Raw genomic sequence first — 24,274 nt, 5'->3', positions numbered from 1 at the left:
TTCTCCACCCTTCCCCCCTCTCCTTTTTCTCTGTCTCTCTCTTCCCCTGCTGCAGCCAAGGCTCCATGAGAGCAAAGTTGGCCCCGGGCGCTGAGGATTGCCTCCACCTCAGGTGCTAGAATGGCTCTGGTTGCAGCAGAGCAACACCCCAGATGGGCTGAGCATCGCCCCCTGGTGGGCATGCCAGGTGGATCCCAGTTGGGCACATGTAGGAGTCTGTCTGCACCCCCTTCTCACTTTGGAAAAATACAAAAAAACAAGAACACAACAACAAAACATTTTAAAACATAATTGTCTAAGTCAGAGATGCAATCTGATATATTAACCAGACCCTTTTTAGTTGCAAGTAATAGAAAACTTAAATTCAAACTACCTTAGTTAAGACATAATTTACTGATTCCTATAACTAAAAATTCCTGAGGTAGGGAGTGTCAGGCACGGGAGGATTCCGGAACTCAGACAATGCTATCTGAACTTGATTTGTCTTTCCATCCGTCTGTTGCTTGGCGCTACTCTTTTTACATTAGCTTCCCTTTCAGTAGACTCCTTCATGTGATATCTTCTGGCAATTTCAGGTCTAGTTATGGCAGCTGCTCTTCCTGGCAGAGCTACAAAATTCCTAGTCTCATTGGACCAACTTGGGATACTTGGCAAACTGACCAATCCATTGGCCAGGGCTGGGTGTATTAATCAGGACTTTTCTAGTTGCAAGTGATAGGAAACCTAAATTCAAACTGCCTTAGGCTGGGTCACTTGTCCCTCCCTAAGAGCCAGTGGTAGATGAGCTCCATCTAGCAAAGCAGGGAGAAGCAGGCCAATGTCTGCATAAACGGGCCTATTTATGGTCTCTCCCTCCAGCCACTTCAGAGGCAAAGACTATGTAGAAGTGCCTGGTGGGGGCAAGGTGGTAAAAGGGAGGTCCTGAAGCTATGTTTACATAGCATTCTATATAATGAAAATCATCCACATCAAATAATGGAAGAGACCTGATAGATATTATAGGGAAACAGAGAGGGCTAGAGATTCCCAGGTTACCCCTTGGTGCCACCCTGCAGCATTTTTAATTTGTGGGGGAAGCAAAGACCTACAAGTACTACCAGTGGCTCCGACACATGCAAAGCAAGCCTTAGAGACGACTTGCTCTAATCACACACACTAATTATCAGTCCCCACACATAGATCAGTTTAGCTTGTTTTAAAGTCCTAGACAAAGATGCATAAAGTAACACTGCCCCACCTCAGTGTTTTCTTCCATGTAAGTGTCCAGACCTCAGTCTCTTGGGGGAAACATCCCAAGGCAGTTTCATAGTACCCAGCTTTGATCTTGATGCTGCAGTAAAGGTACAGTTGGCCTTTCTGATGCTGAGAGTCATTTTCTTCCACAAAACTATCAAATCACTACTCATTTGCATTGTAGATTCTTTTCTTTCAGGACCCTCTTCTTCTTCTTCTTCTTTTTTTTTTTTTTTACTAACTTCAATGTTTTGAGAGAAAGCTCTAGCCATGAAAGTGAAAATGGTTAGGCACTGTCATCAGGATGTGATCTGCATTTCCCTGCATAAGACCAGTCCTTCTGTCCAGAAAGATCTTACTGCACTGGGGAGACAAGGAGAATGAAGCCTCACTGTTTTCGAATTGCAGAGACATGCTTGTTTGGCCTCACATACTTGCTCCCACCTGTCTCAAGTCTTGTTTCTTTCCTCTGAGCATCCGTACTTCAAGAAGGCATGAACTTTTCCTTTCACTTCCTTTCTTCTTGGGGTGATGACCTGACATCACTCTGAGTAGGAGGCTGACAGTCACTGAATATAAATACTGTCACCCCTATCTGGTTTAGACAGAAAAGTAGGGGCTTGGCAGAGCTCCAGGGGGTCTGGAGGTAGGAGACGTCGATTGTGGTGCCAAGGTCTCAGGTGCCACATGTGCGCTCGAGGGCACCGTGGAACACACATTTCCTCTGGAGTCTCCCTTAAGCGTCTACCACTCTTAGAGGATGAAAGGCAAGGGCAGAGTTGGCAATGTTAGTTGTAACGGGGAAGAAGACCAGTTGGCGTGGGCGGGAGGCTGGGTCTGCTCTGCCCATGCGAGGAAAAGAGACACCTGATGGAGTGGGACAAAAAGCCTCGGGGCAAACAGCGCTACCACCAAGAAAGCGAAATTAGTGGGCTCAGGCCGCAGCCGCAGAGGAGGGCATGCCTCTTGCCGTGAACCACCCCAGGGCTTAAGGGCACCTACGGTGGCCAGGTGAGTTAGGGCACGGGGTGGAGGCACCCATCTGTCTTAATCTTCTGCCCAGCCTTCTCCATGGGAAAATAAAACTAGCTTGCGAGATCATTCCCTCACTGACTCAGTCGTAGTGTCCAAGGTTGAAAGTGTGCTGAAATCCTCTCTCGCGGTCTGGGAAAAAGCGCTAACGACGGAGGAAGATGGTTCAACACAGGCTACTTATGCTTGAAGAGCTTTTGCCGTGTCCCGCCGCCGCCTTTTCATTTCTCTCTCCCGGAGCCGCGGCTTCTGTCTACCCGCGCCTGTGCGCGGGAGATGCTCTTACATAACCGCTCGCCGCGTCCTGCTTTCTCGCGCGCTCCTGCGCCGCGGGGTGGGAGAGCTGGGGAACCCGATGGAGCCTCGGCCGGCGCTGCGGGGCCGAAGCCGCCCCTGCGGGGAGAGGAGCGCGAGAAGCCGCAGAAGGAGGGCGCGAAAGGCGGAGGGGGAGGTGAAGGTCAGTGGGTGTGAAGCGCCGGATCCACACTCCCCTCCTCCCCTGTCCCCTCCTTCCCTTCCTCTCCGTCCCCTCCTCTGACGTCTGGAGCTGGCAGCAACGCGGGTTCCGCATTCCCGACCCCTCCCCGCCGCCCAGGGGCCGCTATATAGCTGGGGCTGATGCAACCCGTCCCGCCGCCCGCCACAGCCTGCGGGAGGGACGCTCGGCGGTCGCGACGGGGGGCGCTGGCGGCGGCGGACGCTGCAGCGGCGGCGGGGCTGGCGCCGCGGCGGTTCCCGGGCCGGGACGGGCCTGGGCACCGGGCGGAGCTCGGCGGCCGGGCGGCAGCGGCGCTGAGTGGGCACGGCGCCTACAGCCGGGCCCCGGCCCCGGGGGCACCGCCTCCGCCCGCGGCTTCTGCACGGTGGGTGCGTGCGCGCGTGGGGGCGCCTGGGCCGGGCGGGACGGGGTGGGGCGCGCCGGCCGCGGGCACCTGGGACGACCGCCCCCGCGCGGGCGTTGAGCGCCGAGCCCCGGAACCCGCCGCCCCGCGGGGAGGCTCCCGCAGCCTTGGGACCCTGAGCTGCCCCGGCTGGGGGCGCTGTAGCCCGGGCTGTTCCCTCGAAGTGCCTTGGAGCCGGTGGCTTCCCTTTGGTTCCCGCCCAAGAACGGGAGGCTCTGTCTGCTCCCGGCGCAGCCAGGGCGCTTCCTCTGTCTCCCTCCCGCGCTCTCCTCCCCAGTGCGTTTGCAGAGGGGTGCGCTCCTCGGGCGCCGGGGAAGGCGGCGAGTGAGAAGAAAACTGTCCTGCGGAGACGGGCCGTGGGGGTGCAGATGGAAGATGAAAGGCCAGGGAGGTGCTGGGTGCTGGTGGTGAAGGAATGACAGCGACCTGCTGGCAAGTCTTGCCGCCCCCACCCCTTCGCAGGGAGGAAGCGTGGCTCCCTGAGGACCTGGAAGAGGGTAGTGAGAAGGCCAGGGGCTCTCCATCCAATGAGGAGGGCTTCTCTCAGGGCCATTGCTCCGGGGTTCTGGCCTGGGAGAGGGCCTAGAGGTGTCCCGGGTCCCCTTTGCTTCTACCGGCTCCCAAGCCAGATTACGTAAGAAGGCAAGCCGGCTCTTCTAGGTGACGAGCCCCTCCTCTCCTGACCAGCCCAGTTTAGAAAGGCTTTCTTATGCCCCTCCTCTCAAAGGAGGCTGAGGGGTTGAAATTTAAGACCTGGACCCCAGACCCTGGGAGGGACCCGGAAGATGGGGAGGGCTTGGCTCTCCTGCAGGGATGGATGGGCCATGCACGTGGCTGGAAATGGAGAAGCTGGTGGATGGGAAATTAACTGACCCTTTAGGTCAGTTCCACTTGCAAGGTTTCCTGACCCTGGCCCAGTGTGCAGCCCTCCCTGCTGGCATCCAAGGCCTCAGGCTGTGTCCTGAGCACATGTGTTCAGGACAGATGATCCTGGACATGCCCCCCCCCCCCCCAAAAAAAAAAGCGCTTGCGGACTGGGTGTATAGCCAGATTTAAATCTAAGTGGACTTCCCTCAGGGTCTTAGTTTGAAGAGCATCAGAAACTGAAGCTTTGAACCATGATTGGGTGCCTGCTTGTCTTGTAAGGCCTTGCTGTGAACTGTGTTTACATATCATCTCCCCCAACCCCCAAGTTTCCTTCCCTGAAGGTTTCTAAAAACACCTCCCATTGCTTTCATCTTTCCAGCAAATCTGGCTGCAGCTTGGATGGCTGCCTGATCTTCCTTTGCAGGTTTCTAGGGGAGAGTGTAACCAGGTATCAGGTGTGAGCACGGCTCTGATTAACCTGAGGACCAGAGAAGCGAAGCAAAGTCTATTCTCATGCCTCTGGCTGGTTAAGGTTTTGCCTTGTTTAAAACAGGGAGGACGGATTTCTCAAAGACTCTTCTGTTCCCCTTCTACTTTGGCTTTGGTTCAGAGCTGCAGGCAGCTCCAGAATCTTTCTGAAGAGCTGGGTGCTGTGAGATTTGAAAGGCTGCTGGAAGGCAGGGGTGTGGAGACCTCTGACTTTTCTCCTAGGTTGTTTGCAGCCCTCTCTAAGATGTGTTCATCAGTGCTAATGGTGTCCTCTAGGGAAGGACTTGGACCGGGAGCTCCTCACTCACTGACTGCTTAGCCTTTGCAGCCACCAGCGTCTGTCTCCCCCACCTGTTTGCAGGCTGTGTGGGCATCTTTTCCAACCTGCAGAGCCCTTGGCAGGATGAGAAGGGCTAGGCTCTCCAGGCCTTGTTTGTCGTGGGGCTGCTGGTGTTGCAATGGGCTGTCTCACCAGTGTTTCTGTTTCCAGCTCTGCTCTGGGAGACAGAGGCCAATGCAGACTTGAGGTTGGCCTGCTCTGTATTCATTCAGCCCCAGCTCAACTTGAGCAATCAGAGCCAGGGCTGAGGGCAAGCAACATTCTTTTCTGCTTTTCTGCTGCAGGATGCAGTTTGCTTTTTTTCCATGCGAATGAATTATGTTTGAAACCGAAATGGGAGGAAGAGAAAAATAGAGTGAGTGTGTATGAATCTGTGTGTGTGCATACCTATATAGGCAGGGGGAGAGTGGCAGGCACATTATTTTTCCATTTTCCTTTAATTAAGGCTCTGTGGAGGTGTGTTTGAAAACAGAGGGTCTCCTATGCCTTTGAGGAGGGTGAGAACACTGTTTTGGCTGCGTCCCGGGCCATATGCAGCGTATGGTGGCCAATGAAACTGGGCCTGGCTCGTTCTGTTGCTTGTCTTGGCAGTCGGTTCCGTGGCTTGTGTTACCAGCTCTGGAACTTACGGGCTGCCAAGCTCCATGTGCCTGTGTGTGTATGTGTGTGCGCACACTCTTGTGCGTGTGTGTGGTTTGGTCTCTCGAAGCTCAGCAGAGACAAATGCCTTAGCGACCCAGGGCTGGAATTTCAGCCTGTGTTTCTTTACGTTCATTGCTGGCTGTGGGAGGCCCGGCCAGAACCCACCACTCTGGGGCTTTTTTTAGTCTGTTTTCTTGCTGCAGCCCATGGGATTCTAGTTGTGGAGCTTCGTTTAAAGCTTTAGCTGGCCCATGGCATTAAAAAAAAAGGGGGGGGACCAAAGGGTTTATCACACACTCCGTGTATGTCTGTGTAAAGAATCATGCTATGAACGCCTGATGCCAAGGAACAGAGGTGGGGTGAGGAGGGAGGAGAGGATAGAGGCTTGCTGGTGGCAGTACTTTCCCAGCCACATCGTGCTGCTCAGGATAAGGATTCCTGGCGCAAGTAACTTAATGTGTACTCACTGAGCACCTACATAAGGAAGGAGAGACAGTGTTTACGGACAGGCCCTTGTTGAGAGCATTTCTCTGTTCTCCTGGGAAGAACCTTTCCTGGGGAGAGGTTCCCGTTTCTTCTATGACTGGGATGCCTACGCAGGGATCGTGCATGCCGCGGTGGCGGTGGCTTCTCCTGATGGCGACCGCCCCTCTTTTTCTTCTCATGAAGATCTGAGGAGTGATCCCTTCTAAGCAGTGCAAAGATAGAGTAGGTCGAAGGACACCGATGATGCTGGAGGCAGGGGTGGAAACCCAGCCAGTTGGTGGTGCCAGTGATCTGTGCGGCTGTGTTCTGGAATGGAGGATGGAGGAGACCTGAGGAGAAACTGGGGCGAAGGGCAAGCGCTGGGCCCCATCTCTGCACCTCTGTGCACAACCCTGACCTGGCCCCTTTGCTGCTGTTCTGCAGTAACTGCCTGGGTGCAGGGTGGTCCCGGCTTCTTGGGATTCAGAGCTGGAAAGTGGGGGAGCAGAGACTTTTCTGGGTGAGCCCTCTTCATGGCCACAGGAAAAGGAGATCAGTGTTAGGTGGGAACTAACTGTACAGACGCGACCCCGAGGGTGGCCCAGCGCTCTGTCCTCCAGGAAGGAAGGACCCTGTGGCTACGTTGACTTCATACTCACTAAGGGCAGGCGCTGTTCCGCGGGTTTTCCAGGTTTTCACTAATTTAAACCCTCTGCAGCCTTCCGGGGCAAATAACATTATTCCCACTTTGCAGCTGAGGAAAGTGAGGCGCAGGGAGGTTAGAGAAGCTGCGCCAGGTCACACGGCTAGTAAGGGGCAGAGCCAGTTTTCCCATCCAGACAGTCTGGCGCTAAAGCTCCCACCCGTAACCCACAGCCCACCCGCTCCCCTGCCTGTAGAGCTGGGACAGCCGGCTGGGAGGGGCTTCTGCTGCTTGTCCCTCGTTCCCAGTCTTGGTGCTTTCCCCAGCCTTTTGCCCCTTGCCTTCTGGATCTCCTTGTCTTTTTGCAGCTGGTTGACCTACGTAATTTCAGATTCCAGGAGAAATTATTCCAGAAAATTCCGTATCTCCAAGAACAGGCTAGCTGTTTAATTCTCCAGGATTCATGATAGCACTGTGTTCTGTGATCACCGGCCTGGCACCTTTCTGTACTGCTTACACACACACACACACACACACACACACACACACACACACTTTCCTCCTGGGAATCTTCCCAGGTTCCAGCTCCCAAGACCTCCCACCTGCTCTTGGTGACTTCCAACTCCACTCGTGCTCCTGGGGTCTGATGTGAAATCAGCTCCCTTGCTCCTGACCTGTCCTCGCTCACCTCCACTGTTTTATTTATTTATTTATTTACAGGGACAGAGAGAGGGACAGATAGGAACAGACAGGAACGGAGAGAGATGAGAAGCATCAATCATCAGTTTTTCGTTGCGACACTTTAGTTGTTCATTGATTGCTTTCTCATATGTGCCTTGACTGCAGGCCTTCAGCAGACTGAGGAACCCCTTGCTGGAGCCAGCGACCTTGGGTCCAAGTTGGTGAGCTTTGCTCAAGCCAGATGAGCCTACGCTCAAGCTGGCGCGACCTCAGGGTCCCGAACCTGGGTCCTTCCGCATCCTAGTCCGACGCTCCATCCACTGAGCCACCGCCTGGTCAGACCTTCCACTGTTTTGAACCTTGCCACCTTAGGCTGCCTGCACTCACTTGCACGCCGGCTCCTGGCTCCTGATGCGGCCGAGGGCAGCTGCTTGCCTGGAGAGGAGCCTTCTCAGAGAGGCCCAGGGATTTTCAAGCCTCCCTTAAACTTTTGTGGCTATGGACAGAAAGTTCATGATGCAGATTCTAACTTTCTCTTAACCTGTCTTTTTTTTTTTTTAATGTCTTTGCCATTTAGATGAAGATGCCAACTATTGGGCATTTTCTAATAGAAATAGCCCTTACGAGTTGGACCCCTCAACGCAAGACTGTTACTTATTTGTACATACTCCCATTTAAGAAATCAGGCTATCTAACAGATTTATGTACAAGAGAAGAAAATAAGGGGAAAACTGAAGTTATCTCCACATGTTTTTGCAGCTAAACTGATGTTTCATGTTAATATCACACACAAGAGGGTCCGTTTTCTGGACTTGAAATGTTTTCTGGCATTTCTTCTGCTTGTTCGGGCAGCGCCCCAGACTGTGTGCCTGCGAGTCCCCGAGTAAGTCAGAACAGAGAGATACCAATGTCAGACCTTCAGGTTCTTTTCCCGGGGCTCCATCTGGCCCCCGTTTCTGTCCAGCTGGCCTTTAGGGCCCCGCTTCAAATCACTCGTGGGCTCAACAACCGCGTAGGGATCCACCATGACCACCTGAACGCTCTCCGTCTTATTACGCCTTGCTCGTCAGTCCCAGCTTGATCGTGCATTACCCAGTTTTTCTTCATTGGCTGGTTTCCAGGTTATTTATTCCTGGTCAGTGTCCCAAATTGCCAACATCTTTTTGGATCCTACGCCTGTCTTTTAGAGGCACCGGCTTCATTTGCCAGTTTTGGTCTCCTGCCAACATACAGCGCTGGCTCTTTATTTATGCATCCTAGTTACTAATGGAGACGTGGAGGGTGTTTATCTTCCTTGTGGACCTCCTGGGCCCCGAAGGGGGGAAAAAACCCTCTAGGTTCTTCCCCTAAAGCTTTTAGTGCCTAGTTCTCCTTTTCCTGCTAAATTGTTTCCGTATGGAACAACCAGTGCGGGAGATGATTTCACCTCTTGTCATCTTTCCTGTGTCTTCCTTGAAGTGGGTAAATTCCTCCTGGCTGGTTTTGGTTCCCGGCCACCGCCCCCCCCCCCTCCTCTTTTTATAGAGCTCTAAAGCACATCAAATTGTTTTATTTTTCATGTCACCCAAGTTGCCTTTGAGCCTTGGACTGGCCGCCAGCACTTTGCAGTTAATGAGGATCCCATTATGAAAGGCAGGCGAGTGCTCCACCTCCTCTCTCTCTGCCCCCCCCCCCCCCCAAGCCCTTGCGGATGACTTCTCACTGGTAAATGTCAGCTGTTGTGGCTGTCTCCTAGGAATGGCATGTGTTAAGGACTTTGTGGTTTGTATCCGAGCAGTTAGGGGCACCTCTGGATGGAGAAGGACAGAAGGGGATTTTTTTGCTTCTGCAGAGGAAAGCCTGGCTGATCCCCTGAGTGAGGCTTGTCATTGCGTTGGGTTCACAGGGAAGCAGGAATGGCAAGAATTTATGAGGCTGCTGCTCTCAGGGGTTGGTTACCCTGTGGGGGGGTGGGTTTCACAGTAGCAGATATTTTGGGATCATTTGTTAGTGTCTCATTTATACCATCTGTATGAAAATAAACAGAAGCTGCACGCGGAGCCTATCGTTCCCGGAACAGAGCGGGGTCTGGCTTCCATCTCTCAGAGAGGGCGCAGGCAGGGAAACACAGAGCCTCCGCGGCGCTTTGCTTGGGGTCTGCTGTGGGAGCAGATGATCTGGAAGTGGATAACGAGCATCTCAACTTCCAGGGAACGTTGCTCCGCTGTGAATTTATCGTTTGTTCATTTATTCATTCACTTAATCTGTAATTCAATAAATGTTTGTTACTTTTCCTTTTTATGCCAGAAGTGAGGCTAGGCACTGGGGTCTCGTGAGGCAACAACCAGCTGCGACTGCTGCTTTCCCCCTGAAATCTCCCCTCCACTTCCTACGTGGCCACTTGGCACACTTTGCCACACAGGAATGGGTCTTCCAGTTCAGGGGGCTCCAGGGCCTCCGGCCAAGGAGGGGCTTTGCTCTGTGTTTTCGCTTGGTCCACACTTGGGGCGTGTGCCCCGGCCCCGGTCTGGGGTTTGTGTTCAGCCGAAGCACCGGGCACAGCGTTTTCCAACCTCCTGTCTCCTGTTCATTCCTGTTCATTAAGTGTCGTTTTGGGGGGTCCTTTTTGACTGGTTGTAGCATCAGTTCAGGTCTAGAAGAGGGGCTTTGCAGAGTTTGCTTCTCTTCTGAGGAGGTATGTGTTTCCTTTGTCAGTGGGACTCGGGTGGCCTAGAATCACCCCCTCTGCCAGCTGAGTGGCAGACCGGGCATCCGTTTGCCACCCAGGATGAGTCCTTACACTGGCCCCTTTCTTGTTTCCCCCAGAGGGGGTCTGGGGAGACATGCAGCTCATCCGCTACCCCTCCTGGTGAGGCACCTTGTAACCTCTGCACTGCAGACCCAGCTCCAGAGGATGGAGGGGGGGGGCTCTCTCCCTGACCCTGGACTCAATTCCAGCTCAACTTCAGGGAGGGTCCTAGCACATTAACCAGCCACCTGTGAAATGTCCCAGAGACCATTTCTGTGTCTGAGCTCCCACCTCCAAAACCTGGCTCTTAATGGGAGGTGATGTTGAGGGTCATCTGTGTAAGAGAATGATCCTCCACTATGGGCTAGTGTCTGAAAGTCTACTATTAGAAGGTCATTTTTTTTCCTGCATTAACATCTCTTGGAATCCAGGATAGGAAACAAAAAGGGCAGGATGAGAAAACTTTTCCAAAATCCAGGAACGAGGAGGCCAGGTCTGGCTCTTTCCTGCCCTAGCTGTGTGACCTTGGACCAGTCATTCACCCTCTTTGAGCCTCAGTTTCCTCGTGTGCAAAATGAGGGTGTGGTTTAGATAAGCACAGGGCCTCTTCCAGCTCTAAGACTATAACTTACTGTGAATGAGTCTCAGATCCTGTTCTGAGATGGGCTGGGGAACACTGGGTGCTGTGGAGGGGAGACAGGGTGTGCCTCCTCACTTAGAGTAGTTGGTCAACAATTGGATGGATGGATGGATGGATGGATGGATGGATGGATGGATAGGAGCCCTGTAAGAGATCAGGTAAGTCTGGCTTTATTGGAAGACGAGCTTTCTTCACTGCCATCTGTGCCTTGAAGTGAGCATTCTTTACCCATGAGCTTTTCTCAGTAAAGAAAGGGAAGGAATAAGAATTCTCTTGGTGTTGACCTGTCTTAATTTATGTCTTTCTTTCATGCCTGCATCTGTCTTCCCTTGCAAACCTTCTTGATCTTGCACAGCCAGAGTATGTGTTTGCTTTGAGAGAGGAGACCCTGAAGGACTTTCATGGTACCGGGCTCCACTGAGAAAACACGTGCTAATTAATTGCATCCCCTCTGCCTCGGTCTCTTTCTCACATACGGAGGCACACACTCCCCTGTAACTTCGATGTGCTTCATTTCCTCTTTAGGGTATCTTAACAAGTAGGCAGAAAGGGATGTGTGATTTGAGCGGAGGCACCATGCCAGACCAAAAATAGCTCCTCGTACAGGTGCAAAGGTGCCCGAGATTCCACCGTTAGACTCCGCCCTCTTTGGGAGTCAGTCTGTTGCGGTGTACATCACAGCTCTCCCAGTTTTTGTTTGTTTGTTTGTTTGTTTTTTACAGAGACAGAGAGTCAGAGAGAGGGATAGACAGGCAGGAACGGAGAGAGATAAGAAGCATCAATCATTAGTTTTTCATTGTGTGTTGCAACACCTTAGTTGTTCATTGATTGCTTTCTCATATGTGTCTTGACCGCGGGCCTTCAGCAGACCGAGTAACCCTTTGCTGGAGCCAGCGACCTTGGGTTCAAGCTGGTGGGCTTTTTGCTCAAATCAGATGAACTGGCACTCAAGCTGGCAACCTCAGGGTCTTGAACCTGGGTCCTCTGCATCCCAGTCCGACGCTCTATCCACTGCGCCACCGCCTGGTCAGGCAGCTCTCCCAGTTTTAACTGTGCAGTCTTGAGCGAGTTATCCTTCTAAGCCTCAGCTTCTTCCTCTGTGTCCTGGGCACTGACCCAGTCTTTCAGGGCTAATGGGAGGATTATGCAGTGCCCAGCACACAGCAGATGCTGAGTCAATGAGGTGAGGGTTGGTTAAGCGTTACCTTAATCGCCAAGGATAACCTTGGTGTGAATTGATGGATTAAGTTTTCCTCTATCACAAAATGGACTTATGGGCAGAAAGAGCCACTGGGTCGGGAAAGGGTTCAGGGAGACGTCGGTGAAAGGCTGAGGTCCTGGCAAGACGTGGGGGCTTAAGCTCCTCATGCGCCTCTTGTGGCTGACAACATGTGTCTTGCTCTTCTCTCGCCTTCTCCAGGCTGGACCGCTGCTCCTCCTGCTATGATGCCTGGGCAGATCCCGGACCCTTCCGTGACTGCGGGCTCTCTGCCAGGGCTCGGTCCCCTGACCGGACTCCCCAGCTCGGCCCTGACTGCGGAGGAGCTGAAATACGCCGACATCCGCAACATCGGGGCCATGATAGCCCCCTTGCACTTCCTGGAGGTGAAACTGGGCAAGCGGCCTCAACCCGTGAAAAGTGAGGTGAGTGAGCCTTGATCTAGGCAGAATCCCAGGGTGGGACGCCTGTGTGACCTAAGCGCTGCTGTTCACCGTGGGGCCTGAGAACCACTAACGAGCATCCGTGTCACCCAGTAGCTTGTTAAAACTGCAGGCTCTCGGGCTTCACCCCACACCTTCTGAAATAGGATCTGCATTTTAATAAGCTCTGCTGGGGAATTCCTGGAACCATTCATGTTTGAGAAGTCCTGGGCTTGGACAGGATGCTGGGCCTGTCCCAGGTTCTGTGAGGAGAAAGGGAAAAGTGATTGATAACAATAATGAATAATAATACATTGGCAACCTCTCTGGGGTGTTGGGAGGACCAGAGGAGGTAACGGAACTGTGCACGTGCTTTGACAAGTATATAAGAGAATACCAATACTGGGTTTGCTTTAAGATTTATCGGTAGTCACGTCATTTCTCTAACACCCTTGGCCCCAGGCTGCCCCTGAAGGGGGAACTTGGAGGAGGGAAGGTGTGACCTTTCTTCCCAAGGCACTGCCAGAGCAGGGCATGGCCTCGGCCACCAGTAATCGTCTGTCTTAGATGTTTGCAGGGGACCCACGCATGGAGCACTCCGGGTTCCTTGCAGCTCAGCTCCCATGAGCCTTCCTTGCAGAACGGCTTTTCCTTGGGACTGGGGAAAACAGAAGTCCCCTGGTGAGCTCAGTGTTAGAAATGCCCCCAGCCACTGCCCCGGGGCTGGAGTTTTGTCCTAAGGCCCGAGGTCCCCAGCAGGGCCGTTTTCTCAGAGAAGGAGCCAGTGGTAGTGGTGAGCTGGCTGGGGGCAGAGATGGGGGACAGGACGTGGGAAGCAGCTGAGTATCAGGCGCTTGGCAGCTCTGATGAGAAGGAGCTTTCACAGGCAGAGGTGTCCCTGGACGGGAGCTCAGGCTTTAGAACAGGGGTCCCCAAACTTTTTACACAGGGGGCCAGTTCACTGTCCCTCAGACCGTTGGAGGGCCGGACTATAAAAAAACTATGAACAAATCCCTATGCACACTGCACATATCTTATTTGAAAGTAGAAAAACAAAATGGGAACAAATACAATATTTAAAATAAAGAATAAGTAAATTTAAATAAACAAACTGACCAGTATTTCAATGGGAACTATGCTCCTCTCACTGACCACCAATGAAAGAGGTGCCCCTTCCGGAAGTGTGGCGGGGGCCGGATAAATGGCCTGAGGGGGCTGCATGCGGCCCGCGGGCCATAGTTTGGGGACCTCTGCTTTAGAAGGAGCTCCGAGGGCTGGGCATGCCGAAGAGCAGGGCTCTTGAGTGGAGAGAGGTGTCCGGGTCCTGGCAGGGAGAGTTGGATACTGTGTAGCTGCTGCTCAGCCCTCCCTCTCCCCAGGAGTACCACGAAACCTGCAAAGAAGGGCTACTGGGGGCTTGGCCAGGGGTGGCACACTGGTCGTTTGCATCCTGGATCTGGCTCTCAGATGTGTTTTGTTTGGCCTGCACAGTGTTTTAAAAGAAATTTGAACCAACACTTCACTTTAAAAAGTGGGGTTTTAATCTTCGATTAAAAAATTGGAAGATCTGGTCATGTCGTGCCCAGTTCGGCATGGCAGCAGCTTACGCAGAGTGCAGAGACCCCCTTCGCTTCTTGCCTCTTCCCAGTTTGCCACAGGCTCCCACGCCTCCCTATCGTCTTGATTTTTCTTACACTGTTGTTTTGCTTTGGTTACCACCAGCTGCCTTCATTTACCTCAGTTGCTTGGCTCTGTTGTAGATACTTGCCCTTGAGAAACCTGGATGAGGTGCATTGTAGATGCTCACTGAATTCTTTTATTTTTTTATTTTTTTAAGACTTTATTCATTTTAGAGAGGAAAGAGAGAGAGAGAGAGGGAGAAGGAGAGGGAGAGGGAGAGAAGGGGGGAGAAACAGGAAGCATCAACTCCCATATGTGCCTTGACCGGGCAAGTCCAGGGTTTCAAACCGGCGACCTCAGCATTCCAGGTCGACGCTTTATCCACTGCGCCACCGCAGGTCAGGCTTGACTGTTGATTTCAAGATGAGAGTTGACGGTAATTATATTCTTGTGACCTGACTTTGAAGATCAGTGTGCTGTCGATAGTACTTCCTGGCTTATTTAGAATTCTGTTTTCTTTTTGGAGGGCCCTTGCCTTTGGTCCTTTGCTATTCACCTGCCCAGTCCTGTAACTTGAAAGCACCTTTTTCTGGGTCACTCCACAGTATAATTGCCATTTAAAACCAGTAGCTGAGCAGTGTCGCTGGGCTGCCAAGGCTGCAACGTTGATGAAAAGCCTCGGTCAGGGACGGGCCCAGGAGAGATTGGCCTGGGAGCTGGAGTTACCACCTCTTCCATCTGCAGAAGGTGCTGGAGGAATCTTCTTTTTTTGGTGGGGAAGGCCTTTATTTGGGATGGGTATTTTTACATTTCACAGCCTCCCCCAAATTGGTGGCATATGCCCTGTACCTGACAGTGACGTGCTGTCTTCACAGGCACCCACAAACACGCACCATCCAGGTCAGGGGAATAACCAGCCGTTGTTGGGGCGTATCTGCGTGTCCTCTCCCATCTGCCAGCCTGCAGCATTGTGGGGCGAAGTAGACAGTGCCCGTGTCAAGTAAGGTCGGCCCTGCACGGGGAGCCAACCTCCAAGTGCTTCTTAGATCAGACTCAGGGTGGGCGGGTAGTTGGCGTGGTGTGGGAGGGGCCTCATTCTTAGAGCACCTAAAAAATAAAGCAGGTGGGAAAAGAGAAATTTGCGGAACCTTATGCCCCAAAGATTTATTTGCATATGGCCAACTGCCTTTGGTGGATTTTCAGAGGCATTTCAGATCAGTCAAGTTTCTTGAATTATAAAAGAAACCAGCTCACATTTATTAAGCATTGAATATGTCCCAGAGCCTGTGCTAAGTGTTGAATGTGTACGATCTCGTTTATTCCCTCTGTGATCCTGGCTACTGGGTTTTTCCCAGTTAGAGAAGAGGATTGTGAGGTCTAGGGAGGAGGAGGTCAGGTGATTCGGGCTCCCAGTGCTGGGAAAGGGCCAAACCAGGGTCTGGGCTGATGACGAGGCCGCTGCTGAAGTCATCATGTCAAAGCTGCGCTCAGCCAAGCACCAGGCACATTGTTGGACACCCTGTGAAATAATCTCGGTGAACTTGCACAAGAATCTTTGGAAGTAATTATTGTTACTATTGTTATTGTTAAGCCCACGTGATGGATGAGGTTAACAAGGCTTGGAGAGGACCAAGGTCATGCAGCTGGGAAGCTGCTGTTAGAGCCAAGGCTTTAACCTTATGCTGCAGCTGCTTTTCTGTCAGGCTGAGGAGGGGAGTGGGGTGGAACGAACCTGGCCACAGAACATTGGATCATTTTGATGACATGGCCCGATCAGCGCCGAGCCCGGCAGTTCTGTGGCCACAATGTCTCCCAGGCCCAGGAGAGAGAGTGGGCCGAGCCGCCATGCAGGGAGCTCTGTCCAAGCAGGCCCTTGGACGGTCTACCCTGTGGAGGTCAGCAGTCTCCTGGGCCACGTGCAAATGCATGAAACAGTTTGGTAAAAGAAAACTGGAGGAATTAAATTAAAACAATAGGTTTTATAAATGATCAAGTGCTTTGTGCTGATGTTATAGTATCTTTATGTGGTTGATACATAATGCTAAATTGTTTTGGTGCCAACTGCTTGCCTATAGTCCATTTGTTAAGCACCTACTATGTGCCAGGCACTGTCCCAGACACTGGGAACGGAGCCATAAACAAAACAGATAAGCTTTCCCTGCCCTTTCTCTTGGAACTATGTATTGTAGTGGGAGCCTCCAGAAAGAAAAGTAAGCAAATTAATGTACAGTATCAAAGGCCAGGTAGTAATCAGTATTGTGAAGAAAAATTAAGCCGGCCAAGTAGATGGTCAATGGCCAGACTGCTGATTTTGATGGCTGGCTAGGGTCTAGGGGTGTTATATTCTAGGTTAGGGGGATTTTAGAGCCCACGCTTCTTTCTTGCTTTTTTGTTCTCCTTTCCTTTCTGATATTTCTTCTCCCAACAGCTTTGCTCTCTGGCTTTCTCTAGAGCAGGCGTCCCCAAACTACGGCCCGTGGGCCACATGCGGCCCCCTGAGGCCATTTATCCGGCCCCCGCCGCACTTCCAGAATGGCCACCTCTTTCATTGGTGGTCAGTGAGAGGAGCACTGTATGTGGCGGCCCTCCGACAGTCTGAGGGACAGAGAATTGGCCCCCTGTGTAAAAAGTTTGGGGACCCCTGCTAGAGCTTTTCTTCCTACAGTTTTCATTCTGTGGCCCCTTTCAGCTAGAGCCCTCCAACCACCAGTCCCTACTGACCGGTAGGTTTGGTCCTTCCCGGGCCATCTGTGAGCTGGTTGCTGTGGCTGCTGGGGCCACACCCCGCCCCTGGGCCCAGAATGCGTTTCCAGTGTGACTTGAGAGGGACCAGCAGAAGCTGCACCCTTACAGACGCGTACGCACTCAACCACCTGCTAGCTGGGACCCCTCACCCTCTGTGCCACTGCAGGACTCTAGAGGGGACTCGAGTTCAAGGGCGGTTGGACTGGATGCCCTTAGGGAAGAGGCTGCAAACTGTCATTCCATAGGCAGGAGTCAGCTACAGATGAATCCTGTTTGGCCCTCACAGTGTTGTTGTTTTTTCTTTTTTCTTTTTTTTTTTTTTTAATTGAATAAGTTGCTATATTTAAAAGCCAGGAAATGTGAACTTTCTGGCTTCTTTTAAAAAAACCAGAATATCTGGCCACTCTGGGCCCACACCCTTCTATGCAGTGACAGCTACAGCTGAATAGCAGAAGCTCACTGTATTAGCATGCAGTCTTTGTTTTGCTACAGGCCCCACTCCTCCCTGTTGTCTTATACCCAGCCTACTTCACACTGTCTGTGGCACTGGCCTGCTTTGGAGTTTGTGTCTTGTGTTTGGGTCCCCAGAACAGGGACTGGACCTTACAGTTCTTATTCCTTCCACCAGACTATGTGCAGTGCTCTGCATAAATTGTATGTTTAATATGTGCTTCTTGTTTTGAACGTTAATTAGCTGTGTCAACTTGGCAAGTCACTTAAATTTTCTGTACCTTGATTTCAATATCTCCCAATTCTTACCTCTAAGCATTGCCCATTTGTTTTTCTGTTTCTGAACTTCTACAACTTGAGGCAGAAAAAAAAGAACACAATGAAAATCAAGCCAGCCATTCCTACACTTGACTGATCATTAAACGGCTTGGAAAACTTCTCATAAATACAGCTTTCCAGATCGTACCGGGGTCCCTGGACCCAGAAACTCCGAGGGCAGAGCCCAGGGAACCTGTATGTTTAGTAGACTCAGGGATGACTTTGTGTACGATGTGATACATCTCTGCAGGCTCTGCTGATCCTTGTCAGGGAGCATTCTGAGGGCTTGGCCTTTAGGAGTCAGTGGGTTCATCCCATGGCGGACGGTCCATCTAGCACAGGGGTCTCAAACTCGCGGCCCGCGGGCCGCATGCAGCCCGCCGAACAATTTTGTGCGGCCCGCAGACTAATCCACGAAGTTCAAAATATTTTGGATAAAATTAAGTAAGCCTAGGGGCCTACTTGTATTTTTCATTTCTCTAGCATCCTAGCTAGATATTAGCTTAGTTAACAGCAGTTGTGATGCGAACTACAGTTTCTGGTCGTTTTGTGACACTGAGTAAACTGCATGTACGATTGTGCTTGTTGTACTGATTTTTTTGGTTTTCAACTGCAGTGAGAAAAGTGTTGCGTAACAGTTGCCTTTTGTAGACCTAGTGCGGCCCGCCTAATGGCTGTGATCTTGCTCTGCGGCCCACATGCTGAGTTGAGTTTGAGACCCCTGATCTAGCACATATTCCCCATGTAGACTGGAGCCAGGTCCTTGTCATCTTCAGAGCAGGAGAGAGGAGACTTAGCTGTTTGTGGATTTCACACTAGTGGCTTTCCAATTTCTCCTGGGACCCTGAAGCACATTTAGAAAGTTTTCGCCTTTGGACGAAATGTGAATTTGGATCTGCAGACGACAGGATGACCTTGAAAGGTGTGCTCACTCTTAGCCACAGGTGGCTTCTGGAGTCTGTTCACCAAAAAGGCCAGAATGTTCGCCATGTTTAGCCTGAGCCAAAGAAGTTGCCCCCAGCCAGCCTGTGTGCTGGGTAAACGTTGGGATAAGCATGCTTGTGTGTTTAGTGATTTAAAACATCAAGGCAGCCCACTGACATTTTTTAGCAAGCCTTGCATAATTGGTTTTAAATGTGTGGCTCTTCGGAATAGTGTTGGCCTTCTTCCCCCTGACTCAGATTCTTTTTCTGTCTCGCTTCTTTGGCAGAGCGATCCAATCTGTCCCTTTTCTTGGAACCGAATCTCCTGACTGGTTTTTGACATCCTGAATTTCCATTTTAGTTCCGTCACTTTGTTAGCACATTTTTTTTAAAGCTGTTAGCTTTTCTCCCCCCTTTCATGGTTTAGTTTGAGGGAGAATGAGTGGTAGCTAAAAGCAGCTATGACTGGGTTTACTGTTGCCTCCCGTGGTTGAGTCTGATTTGATACCATACCCTGGGCATTCACAGGGGTTCTGAAGCTCTTATTTAACATCAGAGGTTGGTCGTGCCTGCTGCCATCCTAGCACGGGGTCACCTTGGAAAGGTGACGGTGGAGATATGGCTGGATATGTATGTTCTTAGCAGAAATCAAATACCTGTGAAAAGTTCAGGGAGTCCCACATTGCCTTCTTGGAGGGAATAATATTAGTACCTCCCTCTCAGTGTTGCTGTGATGGTTAAACGAACTCATGGAGGCAAAAGGTTTCACAGAATGCCTGCACTTACTGAAATACTCAGGAAATGGAAGATATGATGATGCTGATTTACTTTTCAAATGCGTCAATTACGCCCATTAGTTTTATAACTTATTCAAAAACTGTGACTGGGGCTTTCCTTGAGGGGGTTTTGCCCTCAGAAGCGGTGAGCGGCCTGAGTGTGTGGAGGTGCCCAGGTGTCCTGGGAGCAGGACGCCGGCTTGGCTTCCTACCCAGAGGGTTTGCTTCTGGGGCCTGGGCAGAGCTCAGGGCTTGGTTCAAGCTTCTGGGTTCAGAGTCTGGCTCCTTGGCTCACTCCTTGTATGACCTCGGACAAGTCAGCTGGTCTTTCTGAGCTTCAGTTCCTTTTTCATTTATAAAGGAGGCAACTAAAAGAGAGTTGCATTGTGAAGACTGAGGCGCTGTGTGTAAAGATGAGCTTGACTGCAGCACAGAACGTCTGTAAATTACCTACTGAGACTGAATCCACTTGCAGTGAATGGTACTACACACCCTGACAGCACTGACCTTTCCAATGTGTTGTGCCTGCGCCCTGGGTTTCAGGAAAACGAGCAGACCTTCCTGTTTCTGGTTGTCTGTGCAGTTTAGATGCAGCCCAAGTTGTAGTTTCCATCACAAACTGTAAATGAGAAGGCCCTTCAACCCTGTGGTTTTCCCTGAGCGGCCTCGTGTGACCCCTTATCTTGTTTCCTGAGTGTCAAGGTCATTGCTGGATTTCCATGACCCCATCACCTTTTTAACGGCCCTACAAAGCGGCCTTGCCTGTTCATGCTGGTCATCTTGCTTTGGCGTCCTCAGATCCACCGTCAACATGGACTCGGAGTTGGGGCACTGAGTCCTCTCACAGGTGACCTCCTCTGGCTGAGCAGCTCTGGAGTCAGCCACGGCTCTCTCCCCTCTTCTTTGCCTGAAAGACACAAGACGACTGGGCCAGAGGATAGAGCTCAGTGACTGGGAGGACACTGGGGCAGATTCCGGCCGGCGGCGGAGGTGCTGGGAGTGAGGTGACAGGCCTCTTAGTGATCCCTTTTTTTTTTTTTTTTTCTGAAGCTAGAAACAGGGAGAGACAGTCAGACAGACTCCCGCATGTGCCCGACCGGGATCCACCCGGCATGCCCACCAGGGGCGAGGCTCTGCCCACCAGGGGGTGATGCTCTGCCCCTCCAGGGCGTCGCTCTGCCGCAACCAGAGCCACTCTAGCGCCTGGGGCAGAGGCCAAGGAGCCATCCCCAGCGCCCGGGCCATCTTTGCTCCAATGGTGCCTTGGCTGCGGGAGGGGAAGAGAGAGACAGAGAGGAAGGAGGGGGGGTGTGGAGAAGCAAATGGGCGCTTCTCCTATGTGCCCTGGCCGGGAATCGAACCTGGGTCCCTCGCACGCCAGGCCGACACTCTACCGCTGAGCCAACCTGCCAGGGCCAGTGACCCCTTCAGGCTGCTCACGTCATGCCCTTTGCTGGGACTCCTTGACTGTGCTCTGTTCTGTGGCTGCAGGGCTCCCTTTACTAAGAATAGTGTATGTGCATGTTCTGGGCCACAAGCTCCTCTGGGCTTTGCCTCCATAGTCCTCCCCCCACCGCCTCCCCCAGCCGCCGCCAACAGCCCACGCTGGCTCTTTGGAAGCAGTGTAGCAGTGTGATACAGGGCTGCCGCACTGGAGCAGGTTAGCTCTGGAGATGTCACTAGATGTTTGAGCTTCAGTTTCCTCTACGGGAAAACTGGGAGGGAGCAGAGAGACCCTGTCTTACAACATATACAAAATTTAAACTCAAAATGGATCAAAGACCTAATGTAAGAGCTAAAACAGCAAAACTCTTAGGATAAAACAGCAATAAATCTTTGTGACCTGGGAGTAGATATGACACCAGAAACACAAGCAACAAAATAGAAAAAGAAAAAGTAGATACATTGGACACCATCAAAATTAAAAACTTTGTGCTTTAAAGGACACCAAGTAAAAAGACGGTTCACAGAAGGAGAGAACATTTTTGCAAATTACAGATCTGCTAAGGAACTGGCATCTAGAATATGTAAAGAACTATTACAACTCAGTAATAAGAAGACAAATAGTCCAATTTAAAAAAACAGGCAAAGTATCTGAAAGCACGGATATCCAAAGAAGATATGTAAATGGCAAATAAGCACACAAGGGATGCTGAACATTATCAGCCATCAAAGAAATGCAAATCAAAACCACCGTGAGAAGGCCCTGGCCAGTTGGCTCAGTGGTAGAGCGTCAGCCTGGCGTGCAGGAGTTCCAGGTTTAATTCCTGGCCAGAGCACACAGGGAAAGTGCCCATCTGCTTCTCCACCCCTCTCCCTCCTCTTCCTCTCTGTCTCTCTCTGCCCCTCCCGCAGCTAAGGCTCCATTGGAGCAAAGTTGGCCCAGGTGTTGAGGATGGCTCTGTGGCCTCTGCCTCAGGCGCTAGAATGACTCTGGTTGCAACAGAGCAATGTCCCCTGGTGGGCAGAGCATCGCCCCTGGTGGGCATGCCGGGTGGATCCCTGTCGGGTGCATGCAGGAGTCTGTCTGACTGCCTCCCCGTTTCCAGCTTCGGAAAAGTACAAAAAACAAACAAACAAAAAAACCCCACTGTGAGATACCACTTCATACCCACCAGGGTGGTCATAATAAAAAAACAGATAAGCACAGGAGGGGTGAAGGGGGAATCCTCAGAAACCGCTGGCAGAAATGTAGCATGGTGCAATCACTTTGGGAACTGGTCTGGCAGCTCCTCAAACAGCTAAACATAGACCCACACCATACGACAGCAGTTTTACTCCCAGGTATGCAGCCAGTAGAAATGAGAACGTGCTAACAAAACCTTGCCCACGAATGTTCATAGCCATAATATTCATAACAGCTCAAAAGTGGAAACAGCCCAAATAAACCATGGAATGACATAGATAGATAGATAAAATATGATATATCCATACAATGGAATATTATTTGACTGTAAAAAAGGACAAAGCATGGATCCACACTACAACACACATGAACCTTGAAAACATGTTAAGTGAAAGAAGCCGGTCACAAAGGACCATGGATTGCAGGATTCCATTGACGTGAAATGTCCAGAAAAGGCAAATCCATAGGGATGGGAAGGAAACCCAGTTCCCTGGTGCCTGGGGCTGGCTGAGGTGGGGGACAGCTCAGGGGGGTGGGGTGACTCTTGGCGGTGATGAAAGTATTCTAAAAATGGTTGTGGTGAGAGTCACAAGTTTGTGAATATATGAAATGCCGTTGAATTGTATGCTTTTAAGTGGACAAATTGAATGGTGTGTGGTATCTCAATAAAGCTGTTTTAAAAATGGGGAAGAATGGTATCCATTTCACAGAGGTGTGGGGAGGGTTAGAAGGGATAATGTATGTATAAATAAATCATCTAGCATTTATCACTGCTCCAGAATTAGTAGCTATAGTTATGAAAACCCCCTTTCCGGCCAACAGCAGTGGAAAAGTCAGGAGCTGGTGGTTAGGGGCATTTTCCTCCTCTTTTTTTTTTTATTGCTAATGGCCATCCAGAAGCAATGAGAGCAATTTGGCAAAATTTTGTATGAAACTCAGGAGGAAATGTGGAGTAATCCTGGCTACTTATTAGAGTCCCCTGGAGAGTGTTTAAAAAATATTGATGTGGAGTCCAGAGATTCTGATTCAGTTGGTCTGGGTGGGGCCGGCAGGTGGTTCTAGCCTGTAGCCATTGGTTGAAACCCCTGATTCTGTATAAACTGGCCCAGGCCTCCACAGGACTGCGGACGTCTGCGTTCAAGACAAAAGGCTCACTTGAGCAATGTATTTTATGGTTTGCAAAGTACTTCTGGAGACATAATGTTTGATCTGTTCGATAGCCCTACAAGGTAGGTGTTATCAGTACTACTAGTTGTTAGGGAATCAAGGCTCAGAGAGACTAAGTAACTTGCCAGGGTCTCACTTTGAAAGCATAATTTTATCTTTTTCTTTTTTTTTTTCTTTTAAAGAAAGCAAGATCCAAACACATGCTCATACTCATCAGCTATCAAACCTAACACTTTGGAGAGCACTGCCAGGGTGATCTCTGGTGCCGGTTCATCTATTTTGCATAGCCCTCAGAACAAAGCTCTTCCTGCTACTTTTCTTTAACTCACGAGCCTCCTGAGAGTGCAACGCCAGGGGATAAGACATTATTTACATGGACGGCCCTGCACTGCGTAATGAATGACAGGGATGCATACTCGTCATTGTGCGAATGTCATAGAGTTCACTTACACAAACCTGGATAGTAGAGCCTACCTATTGCACACCCAGGCTCTACGGGATAGTCCACTACTCCTGGGCTGCAAGCCCGGACAGCATGCTTCTGTATAAAACAACACAAGAGTAAGTCAGACATGAGAGAAAACGATGCAATCAAGACACAGTCAACACGAGCCGTACAAGGCTACTGCCGACCTAACACGGCATACTGTTACACTGCAAACATTTTTTATAAGTGGAAAAAGTACACACTACAGTAATGATAAGAAGTATAGTAAACACAAATACTGGCAACATAGTTGTTTATTACAACGATCAAGCATTATATACTGTACATGATGGTATGTGCTAGATTTCTCTAGAACTGGTAGCATGGCAGGTTTGTTTCCACGAGCATCACCACAAACCCCGGAGTCCTGCGTGTGCTACGATGTTAGCATGGCCGTGACATCACTAGACGAAAGGAATTTTTCAGCTCCAATATAATTTTATGGGTCCACTGTTGTTGATGTAGTTCATCATTGACCAAAACATGCAACGCATGGCTGTATGTGTATGTACATATATACACAGATATATGCATCATACACACACTGTTGGTAACTACTGATCTGTGTGTTCAAGGAAAACAGAAGACGGGACTAATCTGGATCCTGAGGCTGTCAGAAATCTGTAATCATCCCCTATAACTTCTGAGTTAAAAGTTTTGCATCAACCACAACTCTGTCTTATTTACAGTGAAAGACTAAAACAAGTACCATATTTTTCGCTCCATTAGACGCACCTAGGGTTTTAAGGAGGAGAAAAAAAATATTCTGAACCAAATGGTGTGTTAAAATATTTAATAAGGTCCTGGCCGGTTGGCTCAGTGGTAGAGCGTCGGCCTGGCGTGCGGGAGTCATGGGTTC

General features: G+C 50.8%; 1 protein-coding gene across 3 annotated transcripts in view; it reads left to right on the top strand.

Moving 5' to 3' along the window:
* Positions 1–437: 437 nt before the first annotated feature.
* The window catches only part of JDP2 (Jun dimerization protein 2), a 44,391-nt gene continuing 20,554 nt past the window's right edge, over positions 438–24,274 (top strand). The window contains exons 1-2 of one of the 3 annotated variants that reach the window (XM_066341440.1): positions 438–2,722; positions 12,083–12,306. In XM_066341440.1, coding sequence (XP_066197537.1) covers positions 2,542–2,722; positions 12,083–12,306 — 405 coding nt within the window. In that variant the 5' untranslated portion in view covers positions 438–2,541. Of the gene's footprint in view, positions 2,723–2,829; positions 3,133–12,082; positions 12,307–24,274 lie in introns of those variants that run through there. The other 2 variants (XM_066341442.1, XM_066341441.1) reach the window with 2 other exon arrangements.

This window comes from Saccopteryx leptura, chromosome 6 (assembly GCF_036850995.1).
Source record: "Saccopteryx leptura isolate mSacLep1 chromosome 6, mSacLep1_pri_phased_curated, whole genome shotgun sequence".
NCBI classification, from domain to species: Eukaryota; Metazoa; Chordata; class Mammalia; order Chiroptera; family Emballonuridae; genus Saccopteryx; species Saccopteryx leptura.
The sequence above is the reverse complement of the archived record's forward strand: the minus strand, read 5'-3'. Positions and strand labels throughout refer to the sequence as shown.